The 23,799-nt window shown below is 47.9% G+C and overlaps 1 protein-coding gene across 1 annotated transcript in view; it reads left to right on the forward strand.

The window, feature by feature from the left end:
• C1H12orf43 (chromosome 1 C12orf43 homolog) overlaps positions 1-23,799 on the forward strand; it is a 108,344-nt gene that overhangs the window by 43,899 nt on the left and 40,646 nt on the right. The window contains exons 4-5 of the mRNA XM_063913097.1: positions 55-128; positions 1,549-1,639. Of these exons, the coding sequence (XP_063769167.1) occupies positions 55-128; positions 1,549-1,639 (165 nt within the window). The remainder of the gene's footprint in view (positions 1-54; positions 129-1,548; positions 1,640-23,799) is intronic.

The following is a 23,799-nucleotide window of genomic DNA, read 5'->3' on the forward strand; positions in this document are numbered from 1 at the left end:
GACTGTGTGCATAATTCCCCTTCTGATTTCTTATGTTTGCCTGTCTGTATTTAGATGTATCAAAGAAATCCCTGGAAGCGGTAATTTGAAGCAAGATCCTAAGGCAACTTCCAACTCTGAGGATGAAGGTGACTAACTTTTGTGGGCAACAATGAGAATTACACATTGGTTATCATTAAAGTAGATAAGCAAATTTTATTGCAGCAGTCACTGAAAGGCATATTCTTCTGTAGACTGGTGGTTTTGTCCAGCCTTAAGTGTGGTTAACTTTCACTGTTACTGCCTGGGTGCGGGTTAATATGTGTCTATGTGTCTCAGAACAGAAGGAAAAAGCTGCACCAATGGGCAAAAGAGCTGTTCCCACTGTGAGAACAATTATGCATCAAAGGGGGTATCCAATTACCCGCGATAGTGCCATTGCCGCAAAAAACGGGTGTTTTTGCATTTTTGTTATCCCACTATTCAATTAAGTACCGCGGAAATGCATAGGTCCCGCGAAAAGCCGCAGACATGTATCTTCGGAGCACTTATTGCGGGTTAGGCACTCAAAGCATAATAAAAGAGAGGGTTTTTGATCCTGCACCAACCTTGGATTCAAAATACGTTATTAATCACATAGTAGCCAGAAATGGACATAGTTTGTGGAAATTCCTATCTGTCCGTATGGCGGTGCGCCCAGAGTCAAAAAAAAGGAGACAAAAATTGTATATGCACAAGAAAAGAAGTATGACTCTTGTTTGGGCGCACTCTTGTATACAAGAGTACGCCCAAACAAGAGTCATACTCAAAGCATAATCTCGGGTAGGAGCGCGCCACATCAGAGCTAGTTGGATAGCCCTCCCCGGTGAACTAATTAGTTACTGCGGCTAATTGGATACTCCCCCCCCCCCCTTCAAGACTGGAGCTTTTTTCCACATGTTACTGTGATAATAGCAACTTAGCAATACAAAAAAAATAGCTCAAATATTTACAAATGAAATTAAGGACAAACAATACTATGTAATGCATAAATAGAAATAGTGCAATAGTCAGACACATGGGGTCTGTATAAACTGTAAAACGTGTTAAGAATCCGATAGAGCCTAAGATTGACCTTTGGCATGCATTAGTCAAGATAATGGGGCAGATGTATTAACCTGGAGAAGGCATATGGAAGTGATAAACCAGTGATAAGTGGAAGGTGATAAACGCACCAGCCAATCAGATCCATTATGTAAATTAACAGTTTAGGAGCTGATTGGCTGGTGCGTTTATCACCTTGCACTTATCGCTGCTTTATCACTTCCTTATGCCGTCTCCAGGCTTAATACATCTGCCCCAATGGGGTAAATTTACTAAGATGGGAGTTCTATTTAAGATGGGATGTTGCCCATAGCAACCAAGCAGATTCCAGGTATTATCTTCTAGAAGGGTCTAGATAAAGGAAAATTAGAATCTGATTAGTTGCATCTTAAATAGAACTCCCATCTAAGTAAATGTACCCCAGTGTGTTTCTATATTTATATATATTTTATTTATTTCCTTTTTTTGTATTTGTTTTTTAAAAAGGCTTTCGGCTATTCCGGACATCTGTTCCTGGGGATTGTGGGACAGTGATATCATCCTCCATTTCTAAGCGCAGGGTGGCATCTTCTACAAGGTGAGATAGCAAAGCATCTTTTACTAACCAGGAACTTTAAAAATCCAAGCTGCTTTAGATGAGAGCCATTTAATAAAATTATATAAATTAAGAGAAATTAAGATTACAAACATGCATGATAGTTTATGTGATTCAAACAGCTGTCAGTCACTTACTGTGAGTTTTATAATCATGTTGCACAGTATTTTGCAGGCAAAAAGAAGGAAAGAATGTCTTTTTATTTTGGGGGGGGGGCACTAACTTAATTTAAATGTAACCTTTATTCGTAAAGGTTTAAAATCGCATTGCCCCGAAATGATATCTGATATATTTACACACATATACAGAAATACAATGCGAGTCTATGGGGTATATGCAATTCCGGACGAATTGCGTCTTTTTTTCGACCGTTTTAGGATTCGACTGTACTCGACAGCCGAAACCCTCCACCTGGGACCATGAAATCGACATATTCAATACAAAACGCATTCGACACTCCCCTTGTCGAATAACGGACCAATCGTCGAGTAGTGGGCGTCCTGGATTCGACTTCGCGCCGTTTTGAGCCCTTTATAGGGCTTGTTTGCTGCGTGCTCAGCAGCCATTTTGTGAACCTGCAGAGAGGTGTGTGGAGGTGCAGAGCTAGCAAATTGGTTGTTGTTTGCTGTGGTATCGTTTGGACACCCAGCAGGCTTTAATCTAGGACGGACAGGAGGATACTTGTTACCCCGGAGGAGAGTCGTTTTTGGAGCGATTTCTACATTTGTAGGTAAGTACCACATGTGGTGTGGCCTTGCATGTATGTGTTTGTGTAGTGGGGGGGTGCCATGAGGTGTACATGTGGCGTTGCTTTGGGGTGTTTGGTGTATGTATATGTGTGCAGGTATGTGTATATAGCTCCTGCTTGTATTGCTGCATGTTTTTTTTGGACTTTTGTGTTTGGGGGTAGTTTTTCACGTTTTTTTTTTTCTTAAAATGTTTTTTTGGTCATTCTTTTGCATTGGTGTACCTCCAGCATGTGCAGGAATGATTTTTGGCTTGTTTGGGGTGGACTTTTCAGTGTGTCGGTTATCTGCCATGTGTCCGACATGTGTTGTCGTTTGTTTCCCAAAAATTTTTTTTGCTCCTACTTTAGCACTGGTTGACCTCCAGCATGTGCAGGGATGCTTGTACGGGCTGAGGTTTTGGCTGAGGTTTTTTCAATTTTTCAAATTTTTTTTTGTTGTGTTTGGTCCTGCTTTAGCACTGGGGTCCCAACAGCATGACGTGTGGTTCCATGTAATTATGTAATGTGTGTTTAAATTTGTAAAAATATTTTTTTTTTTTTACAACAGAGATGTCCAGGGCACAAGCGGCCCCGATTCCCCCCACCCCTCAGAAGAATTTTCCCTGCACAGCAATGAGGAGTGGGAGCCGACCCAGGAGGAGGATACGACCGACCAGGCATGCAGTGACCAGCCGCGGTCGTCAAAAGACCAAAGGGAGAAGCAAAAGAAAAGGCCTAGACAGGTAAATACTGACAACACCTGCAGACACAATAGCATTCAACTTGACACACCCTAGTTTGCGCACTGCCATGCACACCTACAGGTATCTTTGCGCACTGCCAGGGAAACTGACATACTTACAGGTACATACCGATCTTATTAAATGCATGGTTTTTTTTTATCCCTAAAGGCAAGAAACCAGCCAGAGGATCAGTCGGAGGAGGAAGCCTCTGGTGAAGACGCAGGACAGAAGAAGCCGCGTGGACCCAGATACACTGAGGCGGAAAACTGTGCCCTAGTGGATGGCGTCGACATGTCCTACGACGTTCTGTATGGACCAAGGGCACAGAGCACAGCAGCTAAGACTAAGCGAAACATCTGGGATGCCATCGCGAGACAAGTCCACTGCAGTATCTGGAAAACCGCCGGAGCACCAGAAACTGCATGAAGCGGTACAGTGATTGTCGCAGACAGACCAAGAAGAAGATTGGGGATTCAGCGCCGACATGAGACAGCTACGGGAGGTGGTCCGGCTCTCAATCTGAAGTGGCTACCCTGGGAGAACGTTATTAGAAGGCGCATGAACCCTGTTATGTTCCAAGGAGTTCGCGGAGGTGTGGACTCCTGCCGTCCTGGCTTTCCCGAGGAGGAAGAACCGCCCAGAAGACGGAAGACGGCGGGAGACGAGCAGTCCAAAAGGAGGCCTGATGGTAAGAATACATTCAGATGAGCTGTACTAAATCTTTTTTTATTTTCCTCTGACGTCCTAGTGGATGCTGGGGACTCCGTAAGGACCATGGGGAATAGACGGGCTCCGCAGGAGACTGGGCACTCTATAAGAAAGATTTGGTACTATCTGGTGTGCCACTGGCTCCTCCCTCTATGCCCCTCCTCCAGACCTCTGTTAGATTTCTGTGCCCGGCCCGAGCTGGTTGCACACTAGGAGCTCTCCTGGAGCTTCTAGAAAGAAAGTTTAAATTAGGTTTTTTATTTTACAGTGAGACCTGCTGGCAACAGGCTCACTGCATCGAGGGGACTAAGGGGAGAAGAAGCGAACCTACCTGCTTGCAGCTAGCTTGGGCTTCTTAGGCTACTGGACACCATTAGCTCCAGAGGGATCGACCGCAGGACCCGTCCTTGGTGTTCGTTCCCGGAGCCGCGCCGCCGTACCCCTTACAGAGCCATAAGCATGAAGATGGTCCGGAAAATCGGCGGCAGAAGACTTCAGTCTTCACCAAGGTAGCGCACAGCACTGCAGCTGTGCGCCATTGCTCCTCATACACACTTCACACTCCGGTCACTGAGGGTGCAGGGTGCTGGGAGGGGGCGCCCTGAGCAGCAATAATATCACCTTGGCTGGCAAAATAACCACAATATATAGCCCCAGAGGCTATATATGTGGTAATTACCCCTGCCAGAATACAGAAAAAAGCGGGAGAAAAGGCAGCCGAAAATGGGGCGGAGCCATCTCCCTCAGCACACAGGCGCCATTATTCCATTACAGTTCCGCTGGAAGGAAGCTCCCTGACTCTCCCCTGCAGTCTACACTACAGAAAGGGTAAAAAAGAGAGGGGGGCACTAAATTTGGGCGCAGTTTAATACAATAAGCAGCTATAAAGGGTCATAATTCAGTTAGTCCCTGTATTATTATAGCGCTCTGGTGTGTGCTGGCATACTCTCTCTCTGTCTCCCCAAAGGGCTTTTGTGGGGTCCTGTCTCCTTTAAGAGCATTCCCTGTGTGTGTGTGGTGTGTCGGTACGGCTGTGTCGACATGTTTGATGAGGTGACTTATGTGGAGGCGGAGCAGATGCCTATAAATGTGTTGTCACCCCCTGCGGGGCACACACCTGAGTGGATGGACTTATGGAAGGAATTACGTGCAAGTGTCGACTCCTTACATAAAAATTTTTGACGACATGCCAAATGCGGGACAGCCGGCTTCTCAGCTCGTGCCTGCCCAGACGATTCAAAGGCCGTCAGGGGCCCTGAAACGACCACTACCTCAGATGGCAGACACAGATGTCGACACGGATACTGATGCAAGTGTCGACGACGATGAGTCAAATTTAATGTCCACTAGGGCCATTTGTGGCATGATTGAGGCAATGAAAGAGGTGTTACACCTTTCTGATATAAACCCAGGTACCTCAAAAAAGGGTATTATGTTTGGGGAGAAAAAACTACCAATAGTTTTTCCCCCATCTGAGGAATTGAATGATGTGTGTGAAGGAGCGTGGGCTTTCCCCGATAAAAAATTGGTGATTTCAAAAAAATTACTAATGGCGTTCCCTTTCTCGCCAGAGGATAGGTCACGTTGGGAAACTCCCCCTAGGGTGGATAAAGCGCTCACACGTTTGTCTAAAAAGGTGGCACTACCGTCTCCGGATACGGCCGCCCTAAAGGAACCTGCTGATAGAAAGCAGGAGGCTATCCTAAAATCTATATACACACACACTGGTGTTATACTGAGACCAGCTATTGCTTCAGCCTGGATGTGCAGTGCTGCTGCTGCTTGGTCAGATTCCCTGTCGGAAAATATTGACACCCTAGACAGAGACACTATATTGCTAACCATAGAGCATATAAAAGACTCAGTCTTATACATGAGAGATGCACAGAGGGAGATCTGCCGGCTGGCATCTAGAATAAGTGCATTGTCCATTTCTGCTAGGAGAGGCTTATGGACTCGGCAGTGGACAGGAGATGCAGATTCTAAAAGGCACATGGAAGTTTTGCCTTATAAGGGTGAGGAGTTTTTCGGGGACGGTCTCTCAGACCTTGTTTCCACAGCAACAGCTGGGAAGTCTGCATTTTTGCCCCATGTCCCCTCACAGCCTAAGAAAGCACCGTATTACCAAGTACAGTCCTTTCGACCCCAGAAAAACAGGCGGGGAAAAGGCGGGTCCTTTCTGTCTAGAGGCAGAGGAAGGGGGAAAAAGCTGCAACACACAGCAGGTTCCCAGGACAAAAAGTCCTCCCCCGCTTCTTCCAAATCCGCCGCATGACGGTGGGGCTCCACAGGCGGAGCCAGGTACAGTGGGGGGCCGCCTCAAGAATTTCAGCGATCAGTGGGCTCGCTCACGGGTGGATCCCTGGATCCTTCAAGTAGTATCTCAGGGGTACAAGCTGGAATTCGAGGCGCCTCCCCCCCGCCGTTTCCTCAAATCGGCCTTACCGACGACTCCCTCGGGCAGGGAGGCTGTGTTAGAGGCCATTCACAAGCTGTATTCCCAGCAGGTGATAGTCAAGGTACCCCTACTTCAACAAGGCCGGGGCTACTATTCCACACTGTTTGTGGTACCGAAACCAGACGGTTCGGTAAGACCCATTTTAAATTTGAAATCCTTGAACACTTACATAACAAAATTCAAGTTCAAGATGGAATCGCTCAGGGCGGTTATTGCAAGCCTGGACGAGGGGGATTACATGGTATCCTTGGACATCAAGGATGCTTACCTGCATGTCCCCATTTACCTTCCTCACCAGGAGTACCTCAGATTTGTGGTACAGGATTGCCATTACCAATTCCAGACACTACCGTTTGGACTGTCCACGGCACCGAGGGTGTTTACCAAAGTAATGGCAGAAATGATGATACTCCTTCGAAAAAAGGGAGTTTTAATTATCCCGTACTTGGACGATCTCCTTATAAAGGCGAGGTCCAGGGAGCAGTTACTGGTCGGAGTAGCACTATCTCGGGAAGTGCTACAACAGCATGGCTGGATTCTAAACATTCCAAAGTCACAACTGGTTCCTTCCACTCGCTTACTGTTCCTGGGGATGATTTTGGACACAGAACTGAAAAAAGTGTTTCTCCCGCAGGAGAAAGCCAAGGAGCTGTCATCTCTAGTCAGAGACCTCCTAAAACCGAAACGGGTATCGGTGCATCACTGCACACGAGTCCTGGGAAAAATGGTGGCTTCATACGAAGCAATTCCATTCGGCAGGTTCCATGCGAGGACCTTCCAGTGGGACCTCTTGGACAAGTGGTCGGGATCGCATCTTCAGATGCATCAACTGATAACCCTGTCTCCAAGGACCAGGGTGTCTCTACTGTGGTGGCTGCAGAGTGCTCATCTTCTAGAGGGCCGCAGATTCGGCGTACAGGACTGGGTCCTGGTGACCACGGATGCCAGCCTTCGAGGCTGGGGAGCAGTCACACAGGGAAGAAACTTCCAAGGACTATGGTCAAGTCAGGAGACTTCCCTACACATAAATATTCTGGAACTGAGGGCCATTTACAATGCCCTAAGTCAGGCAAAACCCCTGCTTCAAAACCAGCCGGTACTGATCCAGTCAGACAACATCACGGCAGTCGCCCATGTGAACCGACAGGGCGGCACAAGAAGCAGGATGGCGATGGCAGAAGCCACAAGGATTCTCCGATGGGCGGAAAATCACGTACTAGCACTGTCAGCAGTGTTCATTCCGGGAGTGGACAACTGGGAAGCAGACTTCCTCAGCAGACACGACCTACACCCGGGAGAGTGGGGACTTCATCCAGAAGTCTTCCTACTGTTGGTAAACCGTTGGGAAAGGCCACAGGTGGACATGATGGCGTCCCGCCTCAACAAAAAGCTAAAGAGATATTGCGCCAGGTCAAGGGACCCTCAGGCGATAGCTGTGGACGCTCTAGTGACACTGTGGGTGTACCAGTCGGTTTATGTGTTCCCTCCTCTGCCTCTCATACCAAAGGTACTGAGAATAATAAGAAGGCGAGGAGTAAGAACGATAATCGTGGTTCCGGATTGGCCAAGAAGGGCTTGGTACCCAGAACTTCAAGAAATGATATCAGAGGACCCATGGCCTCTACCGCTCAGACAGGATCTGCTACAGCAGGGGCCCTGTCTGTTCCAAGACTTACCGCGGCTGCGTTTGACGGCATGGCGGTTGAATTCCGGATCCTAAAGGAAAAGGGCATTCCGGAGGAAGTCATTCCTACGCTAATAAAAGCCAGGAAAGAAGTAACCGCGAACCATTATCACCGTATTTCGCGAAAATATGTTGCGTGGTGTGAGGCCAGGAAGGCCCCAACAGAGGAATTTCAGCTGGGTCGTTTTCTGCACTTCCTACAGTCGGGAGTGACTATGGGCCTAAAATTGGGTTCCATTAAGGTCCAGATTTCGGCCCTGTCGATTTTCTTCCAGAAAGAACTGGCTTCACTGCCTGAAGTTCAGACTTTTGTAAAGGGAGTGCTTCATATTAGCCCCCTTTTGTGCCTCCCGTGGCACCTTGGGATCTCAATGTGGTGTTGAGTTTCCTAAAATCACATTGGTTTGAACCACTTAAAACTGTGGATCTGAAATATCTCACGTGGAAAGAGGTCATGTTATTGGCCTTGGCTTCGGCCAGGCGTGTGTCAGAATTGGCGGCTTTGTCTTGTAAAAGCCCTTATCTGATTTTTCATATGGATAGGGCAGAATTGAGGACTCGTCCCCAGTTTCTCCCTAAGGTGGTATCTGCTTTTCACTTGAACCAACCTATTGTGGTGCCTGCGGCTACTAGGGACTTGGAGGATTCCAAGTTACTGGATGTAGTCAGGGCCTTGAAACTTTGTTTCCAGGACGGCTGGAGTCAGGAAGACTGACTCGCTTTTTGTCCTGTATGCACCCAACAAGATAGGTGCTCCTGCTTCTAAGCAGACTATTGCTCGCTGGATTTGTAGCACAATTCAGCTGGCGCATTCTGCGGCTGGATTGCCGCATCCTAAATCAGTGAAAGCCCATTCCACGAGGAAAGTGGGCTCATCTTGGGCGGCTGCCCGAGGGGTCTCGGCTTTACAACTTTGCCGAGCTGCAACTTGGTCAGGGGCAAACACGTTTGCTAAATTCTACAAATTTGATACCCTGGCTGAGGAGGACCTTGAGTTCTCTCATTCGGTGCTGCAGAGTCATCCGCACTCTCCCGCCCGTTTGGGAGCTTTGGTATAATCCCCATGGTCCTTACGGAGTCCCCAGCATCCACTAGGACGTCAGAGAAAATAAGATTTTACTCACCGGTAAATCTATTTCTCGTAGTCCGTAGTGGATGCTGGGCGCCCATCCCAAGTGCGGATTGTCTGCAATACTTGTATATAGTTATTGCCTAACTAAAGGGTTATTGTTGAGCCATCTGTTGAGAGGCTCTGTTATATTTCATACTGTTAACTGGGTATAGTATCACGAGTTATACGGTGTGTTTGGTGTGGCTGGTATGAGTCTTACCCGGGATTCAAAATCCTTCCTTATTGTGTCAGCTCTTCCGGGCACAGTATCCTAACTGAGGTCTGGAGGAGGGGCATAGAGGGAGGAGCCAGTGCACACCAGATAGTACCAAATCTTTCTTATAGAGTGCCCAGTCTCCTGCGGAGCCCGTCTATTCCCCATGGTCCTTACGGAGTCCCCAGCATCCACTACGGACTACGAGAAATAGATTTACCGGTGAGTAAAATCTTATTTTTTTATTTGCTAATGTGTTTGTTCTTTTTCCCAAGACACGCCTGCCCAGAGGACATCACCTGCTCGCAGGACATCGCCAGCGCGCAGACCATCACCTGCGCAGCAGGCATCGGCAGCAGCGCGCGTACCGTCACCTGCGCAGCAAGCATCAGCAGCGCGCAGATCACCTGCGCGCCACACATCGTCAGCGCGCAGAAAGTCACCTGCGCGCCAGACGTCATCAGCGAGCAGAAAGTCACCTGCGCGCCAGACATTGTCAGCGCGCAGACAATCACCTGCGCGCCAGGCATAGCGCGCAGAACGTCACCTGTGCGCCAGACACCGTCGGCGACCACACCACCAGCTGGGCGCCAAACTACATCTCCTGCGCGCAGGCCATCACCAGCTCGTCATCTCTCCAGGAGCTCTGGGACTGTGACCGAAGAGCCTCAACAAGACACTAACCTTGTGGACCCATCACCCGAACTGTTTGAGTCAACAGGGTTAACGGACGAGACTTTTCTTGGGTTTGAAGACAGCCGTGCAGACGTATCCAGCAATACCCTTGAAAAGTCTCCAGAATTCCAGAATTGAGGACAAGTGAAGCTCCTGGAGCAGCGGCACCACAGGATGGAGAAAGTTTTTATTTGGGGGGGGGGGGGGGGGGGGGGGGCATTATTGTATAGTTTATTAACTTTATTTTATTTTTTTCTTCTTTTGCAAACAGAGGTGCCACGAACCAGCAGCGGACTTGCGTCGGGGATTGGTCCCTTCTTCAGGCCGGATCTCCTACAGGATTCGTCGGACGACGAGGTGGAAGTGCAGCAGCCCGCTGTTTCTACATCCCTGTGTGAGTAATTATCAAATTGTGAGCCTACAAACAAATGTATGAATGTGTATACTAATTTCTAATTTTCTTTTCAGCTTCACAAATGCAATTGGTGGCAGACGTACAGCAAGGGCAGGATCCCTCAAATATTCAGAGGGTAAACACCCTGGTAGCAGAGATGAATGTCAGCCAGGATAGTTTTCGGGTTGTCGTTGGAACCAGACTGGACGCCATTGAGAAGACAATGGATAAGATGGCAAACGGTTTGGTTGACATGCAAAAGGCTCTTGCCGACAGCACGGCAGAAACGCAAAAGACCAGACAAGAAGATCACAGGGAAACTATTGACATCCTTCACGTTCTGGCCACATCCATCAACCGGCTGGTGGATAACACATCATGCCTGGCACACAGCGTTGACAACATGTCGGAGAGCCAACGACATTCCGCATCCAGCCACCAGATCATCGCAACAACGCTACAGATGATCTATGATAAGCTCCCAGAGCCAGCTCAACAACACGCTGGTGAACCACCACATCCGCCACCACAAGCCACACTGACGCCTCCTGCCCTTGCTCCACCACGATCCTGTCCTCTGTTCCTGTCTTCTCTCCAGCTTTTTCCCTCAGGTCCTCCCAGGGGAGGATTGCCTCCTACCTTTCGCTAAGTGGTTTGGGATCCGTTGTCCGGACCTCATGCCACGCCCCCCTAGGGCTTTGAGCCCTCTTGCTGACCTAGGTGCCCTCCCGACACCTAGTATCCCTTTCCCCTGTCAGCACCACCAGTCCTGGCCCCTACTGCCGGATGACCAACCACCCTCCCTCCCCTCCCGGTTTCCTTTCCTTCCCCCCTCCCTTCTGACCACACTCTCTCTCGCTTTATATCCTTCTTCGCTATCTTTCTCCCTCCTTCCTCTACTTTCAGTGCTCTCCGCTCTTTCTAATCTGCCTACCTCTTTGTTGCTTGCCCATGGGTCTCCGGGTACTATCTTTTAATGTGAAGGGCTTGAATAGCCCCCAAAAGAGAGGTAAGCTCTTTGCCTCCCTTAAACTCCATAAAGGTGACCTGGTCTTCCTACAGGAGACTCACTTCCTAAATGACTCCCATCCTACGCTGCAATGTAAACCATACCCTGATTCTTTCCATGCCTGCGACCATTCGGCCAAGAAACGGGGGGATGCGATTTTATTTGCCCGCCACCTCACCTTTAAGCTTCTAGACTCATATGCCGACAAAGATGGCCGGTTTCTTGTCTTGGTGGGGAAACTTAATAACAACCTCTGTACCCTAGCCAACGTTTATGCCCCTAACCAACGACAGGAACGATTCTTTACAAAGCTAGATAACCTCCTTACTCGAGTCCGGCAAGGCGACCTCATACTTGCTGGGGACTTTAACTCCGTTTTAAATCCACAGGTAGACCGCTCTCCCTCTCCCCCTACTGCTTCCTCGTAGGACTCCCTCCGCTCCAGATCCCTCCTCCGTCTCATGCGATCCTAGCTTCTCTATGACTCCTGGAGGATAAAAGACTCCTCTGCTCGTGACTATACCTTTTACTCTGCTCCTCATAATTCCTACTCCCGCATTGATATGGTCCTGCTCAGCCACGATCTCGCCTTAAATCTCCACGATGCCCATATTCATCCACTGATCTGGTCCGATCATGCCCCTATCACCTGCGATCTCTCAGGTCTGGTCTCACGCCCTCGCCCCATGACATGGCGCCTTAACGACTCCCTCCTCCACAACCCGGAGATACGTTCCCATCTTCGGGACACGATCTCCGACTATTTTACCCTGAATGATACCCCTGATATCTCTAGGTCCACTCTCTGGTTGGCACACAAGGCAGTTCTTCGTGGACACGTTATCAGCCTAGCTTCAAAAACTAAAAAACAATCCCTCACCCAGTTTAGCAAACTCTCTATTAAACTCCACTCACTTGAGACCCAGCATAAGGCGTTCTCCGACCAGGCTGTCTTGTCCGAACTTCGTACTGTTAAGGCGGAACTTGATCTCCTTCTCTCTGGACGGGTGGCCAAACGTCTTAAGTGGCTTCGCCAATTCTTTTATGAGAAAGGAGACAAGGCGGACAAGATCCTAGCAGCACGACTCCATTCCACGAGAGCCAAAACTAATATTGTCTCTATCAGAAACTCTCTCAATCAACTTGTCCAAGACCCCACTGCCATTAGAGCTGCCTTCCAATCCTACTACGCTGACCTGTACAACCTCCCACCCCCCTCACCTGGTTCCTCCCCTCTGCCCCACTCCGATCTAGTCTCTCACTTTCTTTCTGCTTCTAACTTGCCTAGATTGCCCTAGGACGCCATGGACCATCTTAACAGTGAGATCTCGGTGGAAGAAATTGCTCAGACTATGCTCATGCAAAAAATTGGTAAATCCCCGGGCCCCGGATGGGTTCACAGCTCTTTACTACAAAAAATTCTATCCTCTTCTCTCCCCCCACCTTCATTCACCTGTTCAATAGGATTGTCCATGGCGACCCCTTTCCCCCTGAGATGTTGGAGGCTAGAATTGTGGTGATCCCTAAAGAAGGCAAGGATACCCTTAACTGCGCTAGCTACCGCCCTATATCTCTCTTGAACTTGGACTTGAAAATCTTCGCTAAGATCCTGGCCAACCGCCTTAACCCATACCTCCCCTCCCTTGTCCATTACGACCAGGTGGGGTTTATCCCACGCCGTCAGGCGAGAGATAACACCAGACGTGCTATTGATCTTATACATATGCTCTCCTTAGATGCTGAAAAGGCATTTGACCGGATCTCCTGGAGTTTTCTGAGAGCCGCCCTGGAGGCCTATGGCTTGTCCGGTGGCTTTCTCACTGGCGTCCTGGCACTATACTTTGCCCCCTCTGCCACAGTTTTAATCAATGGTGTCCCATCAGCCCCACTTAGCATCTCAAATGGTACACGTCAGGGTTGCCCCCTCTCACCGCTAATATTTGCCATCATTATTGAGCCCCTCGCTTCTCAAATTAGAGCTCATCCAGATATACACGGAATACAAGTAGGCCGTATCGACTCTAAAATCTCCCTCTTCGCTGACGACATCCTACTTTCTCTGACCCAACCCCTTATCTCACTCCCAAACTTATTTTCAGTCCTGCATTCTTATAGCCTTATATCAGGGTATAAGATCAACTACTCCAAATCCGAGGCTATGCTGCTTCATATCCCTCATCGAGAGGCTGAGTCCCTTCGCGCTAACTTTAATTTTAAATGGCAGCCCACAAAGATTAAATATTTGGGGATTTACCTGACCTCTCGCTATGATTCTCTCTTCCGGGAAAACTTTCCACCCCTCCTCACCAACACACTCGCTGACCTGACCTCCTGGAACAGTCTTTTTATTTCGTGGCTGGGCAGGATCATAGCGGTTAAAATGACCATAGTCCCCAAATGGCTTTATCTTTTCCAGACCCTCCCGGTAGCAGTCCCGGCCTCCTTTCTTCGCACTATCCAACGAGCCCTTGTGCTCGTTGGATAGTGCAGATGGTGATCAAGCCCGTCGTAGGGTGAAACGTACGTCCTGTTCCTGAGCGTCACATGACGCTATTTCCGGAATCCCGAGATACGTCACTGGGCACCGGACTTCGGCACTGACGAAGACGCCAGCCGCAGCAGCTACACATGGGGACACCTTATCCCCACTAGGTATTTCAGTGCACTCTCATCACCTGCTCGGCGGTTCCTGTAAACTCTGCGCTGACTACGGTTAACAGGGTTGCAGGGCGCCGCAGCGGATGACAGACGAACCACTTCTTTCTTTCTTCAGCCCGTCACCGTCGGACAGGCTCTCTCACCTCTCATTCACTGTATGCTAGCATACACATGGGAAGGCAGCAGAAGTTGGCCAGACATATGGTACGGGCTTCTTTACTATCTAAAGTAGGAGATTGTTCAGAAATTTAACATGTTAAAGAAAATGATTACTCTCCCCATCATGTGCTTTGGAGCTATATTTCTTTGAAAAAATTTATTCTTGTCAACCTATACCTGCATCTTACAATTAGTTACAGAAAGACTCTAATCATTGTTACTACTTTTTGTTGAAACCAAACATTGTTATATCTCTAATTTAGAGTAAACAGTCATAATTTGTGGAGTACCTAAACTCCTTATGCTGACTGCATGACCATATTTCATGACCTTATTTACAGGGAGACTGTCATCATTCAGTTATTCTCCTCCTGTTTTCTGACAAATCATTAACTGATATTTCCAATGTAATTAGTCATCTATAGATAAAGCCGTTTGCTTTGATCCGCAAGGGCTGTTCATATTGCTTTTTTCCCATCAGTGATAACAATTAACTATATTTTTTAGTGGATGCATGCTTTATTCATTTACAGGTACTTGGGAACATCTCCTTGTTACTAAACTATCTATAATGTCTGCGGTATATTTTCTACCAAAATAGGAGTGACATGCATAACTATTATGTGACTGTGCGAGATACTGTTTGATATTTTCTTAATGAACTGCAAGCTGTAGGCAGGATGTCCCGCTAGGAATTTTTGACGTGCCGTCGGGTCAGAATATGATTATTTCTCTGACCACTGTTTTTCAAAATTTAATTGTTTTAAGAGAAATTGCCTTAATTCTTTGATTGTTTTTCTCATAAGACATTATATTCTCACCCATGGGCGACCCACACTGTGTGGTCTGATTAGTTAGGACAAAGAACTCTCAACTTTGAGCATATTTAATGTGTTCTTGAACCTAATTATTTTTTATATATACTTAAAAATCATGTTTGGAAAAGGTTAAATACCATATCCATTTTATTTTTGATTAAATAAAAGTTATGTTTTAAATTCAATAGTTGAATAAGAGTGCCCCCACAAAGAGGTTACTTCTTGGTTCCCTGATCTCTTTCAAGGAACACTTTCTCTTGTGATTTATTTGTTTTGACCTTGAGGAGCACCACCAGCAGGACAATTTGTTTTCGGAATATTTTCCACAAATATTCTCCATATTGCTGGTTTGCTATAATTATCATTACTTTTCAAATAGGTAGTGCAGGACACCTCCCCCCTTCCCTATTTCCAGGATATATACTGTGCACAGATTATACCGTGGTTCCCCCCCTCCACCCCTGTCCCCCTTTCCCTTCTCCCCTCCCCCTTCCCCGAATTCCATACTTGAATGTTACTGTTCTTTCTTTTTGATTAACTTTGTTGTTTATTTGAAAATTTGTGGTTTATGCTGGACGTTGGTTCTGATGGCCACCTGTCCCATGTGTCCATGTAATGTTTTCTTACTATGCTTAACCATGTATAAATAAAGAATTTAAAAAAAAAAAAAACCCATACCTCGACGACTTATTAATCCTGGCACAGTCTCAGGAATTGTTCACTCTCATCTGTAATAGAGCTTGTTACAGAGATTTGGTTGGCTCATAAATTGGGCAAAGTCGTTCTGGTTCTGTCACATTGAATGACTTATTTAGGGGCTGTGTTGGAGTTGGGTATTCAGAGAGTAATTTACCTCTGAACAAAATATCCAAAATTCACTTAAGGATTCAGGAGTTGCTACACAGACTGTATCCATTTACGCAGTAATGCGTGTGATGGGTTTGATGGTATAGACAGTGGACATGATGGAGTATACTTACTTCCATTAGATACATCTGCATTGTCTGATCATTTCCTAGTAGAAAGGTTTTTCATCAGACAGTAAAAGCGCAGATTATGGTCTTCCTCTGGAAGTTAGGAGCTTGATAGTTATTGGACATCCTATCCTTGTCAAAGGAAGGCTCCTTTGGATATCAGAAGGCAACTCTGACAATGGATGCCAGCCTGTGGGGCTGGGGTGAAGTGTCAGGAAGAAGTTTCTTCCAGGGGCAGTGGATCAAGAAAGAAATGTTGCCTGCCAATAAATATATTGGAACCTCGGCCCATATATATGGCATTTATTCAGGCAAATAATATCCTTCTGATGAATCCAGATCGAATCTGCTCGGACATGCAATGGCAGTGGCGTACCTCATCCATCAGGGAGGATCTCGCAGCCAAAACATAAGGAAGAAGGTAAGTCACACTTTAAGGTGGATAGAATGTCATTATCCAGCCTTGTCCGCAGTACTCATTCCGGCAGTCCTAAACTGGGCAGCAGATTTTCTCAGTCAACTCGCCTTTCGGGTAAACGTATGGACTTACACCCCTAGGTTTCTAAAACTCTGATAAATAATGGGTGTTACCGGAAATAGATCTCATGCCATCCTGTCAGAACGCATACGGGTCAAGAACAAATCCCAGAGTGATCTTGTGGATGACTTGTCAACTTTTGTCTGGTTCATGTGTTCCCATCTATCGCCTTGTGATACAGGGTGATACGAAAGGTAAGACAAGGTAAGGGTCCTGTGATACTAATAGCTCCAGCTTGGTCCAGAAGACATTGATACACAGATCTGCAGTGGATGTCGATGGATGCTCCATTTCTACTCCTTCAATGGCCAGATCTACAGTCTCAGGGTCCTGGTTATCACAAACACCTGGATGGTGTCTTTGTCTTTGACAAAATGATTTTCGAGAACTCCATCCTGACAAGATGACTTTCACAACAGGTAATTATGCTCAGAGCAAGGAAAATTTCCTCAGCTCGCATTTGTCCCCAAATATAGCAAGCCTATATTCAGTGGTGTAGGGATCAAAAAGTTGACCCTTGGTTTTACAGAGTTTCCAGAGTCTTAGCATTCCTTCAGGCAGGAATGCATAAAGTTTATGGCTGACTTCCTTGAGAGTACAAGTGTCAGCATTGACTGTATGGTTCCAAAAAAGAAAATTGTTAACCTACAGGACATGCGCACTTTTTCCAAGGAATGCAACACATTCAACCTCCTTTTGTTTTCTCTTACATCTTATAGGATGCTGAGGTTCCATTTAGTACCATGGGGTATAGACGGGTCCACTAGGAGCCATGGGCACTTTAAGAGTTTAATAGTGTGGGCTGGCTCCTCCCTCTATGCCCCCCTTACCAGACTCAGTTTAGAAAATGTGCCTGGAGGAGCCGGTCACAGCTAGGGGAGCTCTAGGAGTTTTCTTAGTTTTATTGTTTTCTAGAGTTTGTTATTTTACAGGGAGGCTGCTGGCAACAGTCTCCCTGCTTTGTGGGACTTAGGGGGGGGGGGGGGGGGGGGAGTAGGAAACAACGTAATAGAGAGTAAATGGTTCTCTACTCCGCTGACAGAACACTGAGCTCCTGAGGGAACTGATCGCGTTCCCACGAGACGGCCGCCACCCCCTAACAGAGCTAGAAGATAGAGTGGTGAGTACAGTGCCGGCGTCCCGGTTACCGGGTCGCCGGCGTGTATGGCGGCACAAGTCTGGGAGCGCAGCTCTGACTGGCTGCTCTCCAGGAAGGCTCAGCTAAATATAACTGTAGGCACTGTTGAGGGGCGTCCTGAGCAAGCGCGAATAAACCCTACACTGTTCACACAGCTATCAGGGGCTACTCCCACTGTTAGCATTAATACTTCAGGCCAGTATAAATAACAAAGTGTGGGAAGCTGCGCGCCATGGCAGGGGGCGGGGCTTCCTCTCAGAGCGGATCCAGCAGCTCACCAGCGCCATTTTCTCCCTGCAGATCTCCACACAAGACGCTGACAGGGAAGCGCTGTCCCTCCACATAACTCCAGCACCTCTGCGGTACTAGGGGGTTATAGATGGGAGGGGGGGGAGTGTAATATTATTACGAACTACCCGGTTCAGGATAGTTAGTCAGCGCCGGACTGCTGTCACAATAACAGCCCTATAGGGCGCTGTGTGTCTGTTTCCTCATACTCTGTGACTCTCTGAAGGTACTCTGGGGGAAACTGTGTCTGACATTTTCCTGTATGTGTGTGTGTGAGTGTGCATATCCCACATTACCATGTCTAAGGACTCTGTGTCCTGTGCTGCAGAGTGTTTATCTTCTCCTGAGGAGTCTATTCTATGTACTCAAGACTACAATATACTTCTCAGGCTTCTGGATCCGAACCCCCATGGGTGGATTTTTTAAGGGGAATGATATCCCAAATTTCAACAAGGATGCCACATACTGAGAAGGAAATGCAGTTTTTGAAAAAAATCTGTGGAGGATATGATGTATTCAGCTCCCACTGCTTTGTCTAAAAGTCCACCTACATACCCTAAAAAACGTACACTTGCCCAGATAATGCAAGCTGACAATGATACTGACTCTGATACAAGGAACGGTGATGAGGATATGCGGGGGGGGGGGGGGGGGGGGTGCATCCCTTGCTAAAGGGGTGCAACTAATGATTAAAGGGATGTATTGCATATTACTGAGAAGGTACCTGAGCAGGAAGAGGAAACTTATTTTACCGTAAATAAGAAATCCTCGCTTACCTTCCCTGCTTCTAAAGAGTTAAACTCCTTGATTGAAAAATCCTGGGAAAACCCAGAGAAAAAATTCCAGATCCCTAAAAGAATTCTCATTGCTTTCCCTGTCCCTGAGGAGGACAAAAAGAAGTGGGAAAACCCACCTATAGTGGACGCTTCTGTATCTAGGTTGTCAAAAAAGGTTGTTTTACCTGTCCCTGGCTGAACCTCCTTTAAAAGAGCTGGCTGACCCCAAGATTGAGACTACGCTAATATCACTATACACTGCTACAGGTGTGGCTCTGAGACCCACTATTGCTTGTGCGTGGATTTCTAGAGCCATAGTAAAGTGGTCAGGCACATTACTGGAGGACTTAGATACTATGGATAGGAGTGACATTGACTTGTTTTTACGTCACCTACAGGATTCTGCAGGTTTCATGGTGGAGGCCGTGAAGGACATTGGCCTGCCTAATGCAAGGGCTACATCCATGGCAGTCTCGGCACGCAGCGGACCTTCGCTATGCCAATGGACTGCGGATGCAGAATCAAAGAAAAGTGTGGAGAACCTGCCCTTCACAGGTCATGCCCTGTTTAGGGACGCACTGGATGCGTGGATATCCACGGCAACTGTGGGTATGTCGACCTTTCTCCCATCCGCAGCTGCACCAGCTCGGAAATCTTGTCCTGCGCCTACACTGCAGTCCTTTCGGACCGCAAAGGTTAAAAGGTCCAAAGGCCCCCCCACCTTCTTTAGAGGAGGTCGGGGAAAATCCAGAAAACCTGCACTAACAGGTTCCCGGGAACAGAAACCAGGTTCTGCTTCCTGAAAATCTTAAGCATGACGGTGGACCTCCCAGCCTGGAGATCAGGCAGGTGGGGGCGAGACTAAAAAATTTCAGTCACGTCTGGGCGTCATCATGCCTAGACCCCTGGGTAAAAGATATTGTTGCCCAGGTCTACAGACTGGAATTTCAGGAACTCCCACCTCACAGATTCTTCAAATCAGGCTTACCAGCTTTGCTGACAGAAAGTGCTATCCTACAGGAAGCCATTCAGAAATTGGTGCAAACACATATCTTTGTTCCAGTTCCACCTCACCTAAAAAACAAGGGTTATTACTCAAACCTGTTTGTGGTACTGAAAGGGACCCACAATCAGTTGCGGTGGATGCCCTGGTAACTCTGTGGGTGTTCCAGTCAGTGTATGTGTTCCCTCCACTTCCACTCATCCCAAGGATTCTAAAACTAATAAAAAGAACAAGAGTTCAGGCGATCCTCATTGCTCCGGATTGGCCAAGAAGGGCTTGGTACTCGGATCTTCTGGAATTACTGCTGGAGGATCCGAGGCCTCTTCCTCTTCGCGAGGACTTTCTGTAACAGGGGCCGTTCGCCTGTCAAGACTTACCACGGCTACGTTTGACGGCATGGAGGTTGAACACCAGATCTTGGCTCGCAAGGGCATTCCGAACAAAGTCATTCCTACTCTGATACAAGCTGGGAAGGGAGTAACGTCTAAGCATTACCATCGAATTTGGAAAAAGTATGTGTCTTGGTGAAAAACCAAGAAGTTTCCTACGGTGGAGTTTCAACTAGGACGGTTCCTCCTCTTTCTGCAACCAGGTGTGGATGTGGGCCTACGCTTGGGCTCCATAAAGGTCCAGATTTCGGCCTTGTCCATTTTCTTCCAGAAACAATTGGCTGCTCTCCCTGAGGTTCAGACATTCTTGAAAGGAGTTCTGCACATCCAACCACCCTTTGTGCCTCCTACTTCACCTTGGGATCTTAATGTGGTGCTGCAGTTCCTGCAATCGGATTACAGGAGGTGGACATAAAGTTTCTTACTTGGAAGGCGATCACACTGTTGGCATTGGCATCTGCAAGACGTGTGTCAGAATTGGGGGCATTGTCGCACAAGAGCCCCTACTTGATTTTCCATGAGGATAGAGCTGAGCTCAGAACGCGTCAGCAATTTCTTCCAAAGGTTGTGTCGGCTTTTCATGTCAACCAACCTATTGCCAGTAGCTACTGACACCTCAATTTCCTCAAAGTCCTTGGATGTTGTTTGGGCTTTGAAAATATATGTGAAGAGAACTTCTCGTCACAGGAAGTCGGACGCACTATTTGTCCTTTATGATCCCAACAAAGTTGGGTGTCCTGCTTCTAAGCAGACGATTTCTCGCTGGATCAGGCTTAATATCCAGCATGCTTATTCTACGGCAGGATTGCCGATTCCAAGATCTGTTCAGGCCCACTCTACTCGTAAAGTGAATTCTTCCCGGGCGGCTGCCCGGGGTGTCTCGGCTTTACAGCTTTGCCGAGCAGCTACTTGGTCAGGGTCGAACACGTTTGCTAAGTTCTACAAGTTCAATACTTTGGCCGCTGAGGACCTTAAGTTTGGTCAGTCAGTTCTGCAGGAACCTCAGCACTCTCCCTCCCGTACTGGGAGCTTTGGTACATCCCCATGGTACTAAATGGAACCCCAGTATCCTCCTAGGACGTAAGAGAAAATAGGATTTTCTCTAACGTCCTAGTGGATGCTGGGGACTCCGAAAGGACCATGGGGAATAGCGGCTCCGCAGGAGACTGGGCACAAAGTAAAAGCTTTAGGACTAGCTGGTGTGCACTGGCTCCTCCCCCTATGACCCTCCTCCAAGCCTCAGTTAAGATTTTGTGCCCGAACGAGAAGGGTGCAATCTAGGTGGCTCTCCTGAGCTGCTTAGAGTAAAAGTTTAAATAGGTTTTTTTATTTTCAGTGAGACCTGCTGGCAACAGGCTCACTGCATCGAGGGACTAAGGGGAGAAGAAGCGAACTCACCTGCGTGCAGAGTGGATTGGGCTTCTTAGGCTACTGGACATTAGCTCCAGAGGGACGATCACAGGCCCAGCCATGGATGGGTCCCGGAGCCGCGCCGCCGGCCCCCTTACAGAGCCAGAAGAGTGAAGAGGTCCGGAAAATCGGCGGCAGAAGACGTCCTGTCTTCAATAAGGTAGCGCACAGCACCGCAGCTGTGCGCCATTGCTCTCAGCACACTTCACACTCCGGTCACTGAGGGTGCAGGGCGCTGGGGGGGGGGGGCGCCCTGGGACGCAATGAAAATACCTTAAATGGCTAAAAATACATCACATATAGCTCCTGGGCTATATGGATGTATTTAACCCCTGCCAGTTTTCCACAAAAAAGCGGGAGAAAGGCCGCCGAAAAAGGGGCGGAGCCTATCTCCTCAGCACACAAGCGCCATTTTTTCCTCACAGCTCCGTTGGAGGAAGGCTCCCTGACTCTCCCCTGCAGTCCTGCACAACAGAAACAGGGTAAAACAAGAGAGGGGGGGCACTAAATTGGCATATTAATATATACAGCAGCTATATTAGGGAAAAACACTTATATAAGGTTATCCCTGTATATATATAGCGCTCTGGTGTGTGCTGGCAAACTCTCCCTCTGTCTCCCCAAAGGGCTAGTGGGGTCCTGTCCTCTATCAGAGCATTCCCTGTGTGTGTGCTGTGTGTCGGTACGCTGTGTCGACATGTATGAGGAGGAAAATGGTGTGGAGGCGGAGCAATTGCCTGTGTTAGTGATGTCACCCCCTAGGGAGTCGACACCTGACTGGATGGTCTTATGGAAAGAATTACGTGAGTGTCGGCACTTTACAAAAGACTGTTGACGACATGAGACAGCCGGCAAATCAGTTAATACCTGTACAGGCGTCTCAAACACCGTCAGGGGCTATAAAACGCCCGTTACCTCAGGTCGATACAGACACTGACACGGACACTGACTCCAGTGTCGACGGTGAGGAAACAAACGTATTTTCCAGTAGGGCCACACGTTACATGATCACGGCAATGAAGGAGGTTTTGAACATTTCTGATACTACAAGTACCACAAAAAAGGGTATTATGTGGGGTGTGAAAAAACTACCCGTAGTTTTTCCTGAATCAGATGAATTAAATGAGGTGTGTGATGAAGCGTGGGTTTCCCCCGATAAAAAACTGCTAATTTCTAAAAAATTATTGGCATTATACCCTTTCCCACCAGAGGTTAGGGCGCGTTGGGAAACACCCCCTAGCGTAGATAAGGCGCTCACACGCTTATCAAAACAAGTGGCGTTACCGTCCCCTGATACGGCTGCCCTCAAGGAACCAGCTGATAGGAAGCTGGAAAATATCCTTAAAAGTATATACACACATACTGGTATTATACTGCGACCAGCAATCGCCTCAGCCTGGATGTGCAGTGCTGGGGTGGCTTGGTCGGATTCCCTGACTGAAAATATTGATACCCTGGACAGGGACAATATATTATTGACTATAGAGCATTTAAAGGATGCATTTCTATATATGCGAGATGCACAGAGGGATATTTGCACTCTGGCATCAAGAGTAAGTGCGATGTCCATTTCTGCCAGAAGAGGATTATGGACGCGACAGTGGTCAGGGGATGCGGATTCCAAACGGCATATGGAAGTATTGCCGTATAAAGGGGAGGAGTTATTTGGGGTCGGTCTATCGGACCTGGTGGCCACGGCAACGGCTGGAAAATCCACCTTTTTACCCCAAGTCACCTCGCAGCAGAAAAAGATACCGTCTTTTCAGGCTCAGTCCTTTTGTCCCCATAAGGGCAAGCGGGCAAAAGGCCACTCATATCTGCCCCGGGGCAGAGGAAGGGGAAAAAGACTGCAGCAAACAGCCTCTTCCCACGAACAGAAGCCCTCCCCCGCTTCTGCCAAGTCCTCAGCATGACGCTGGGGCCTTACAAGCGGACTCAGGCACGGTGGGGGCCCGTCTCAAGAATTTCAGCGCGCAGTGGGCACACTCGCAAGTGGACCCCTGGATCCTGCAGGTAGTATCTCAGGGGTACAAATTGGAATTCGAGACGTCTCCCCCTCGCCGGTTCCTGAAGTCTGCTTTACCAACGTCTCCCCCCGACAGGGAGGCGGTATTGGAAGCCATTCACAAGCTGTATTCCCAGCAGGTGATAATCAAGGTACCCCTCCTACAACAGGGAAAGGGGTATTATTCCATGCTGTTTGTGGTACCGAAGCCGGACGGCTCGGTGAGACCCATTTTAAATCTGAAATCCTTGAACACTTACATA

This window comes from Pseudophryne corroboree, chromosome 1 (assembly GCF_028390025.1).
Source record: "Pseudophryne corroboree isolate aPseCor3 chromosome 1, aPseCor3.hap2, whole genome shotgun sequence".
Classification (NCBI taxonomy): domain Eukaryota; kingdom Metazoa; phylum Chordata; class Amphibia; order Anura; family Myobatrachidae; genus Pseudophryne; species Pseudophryne corroboree.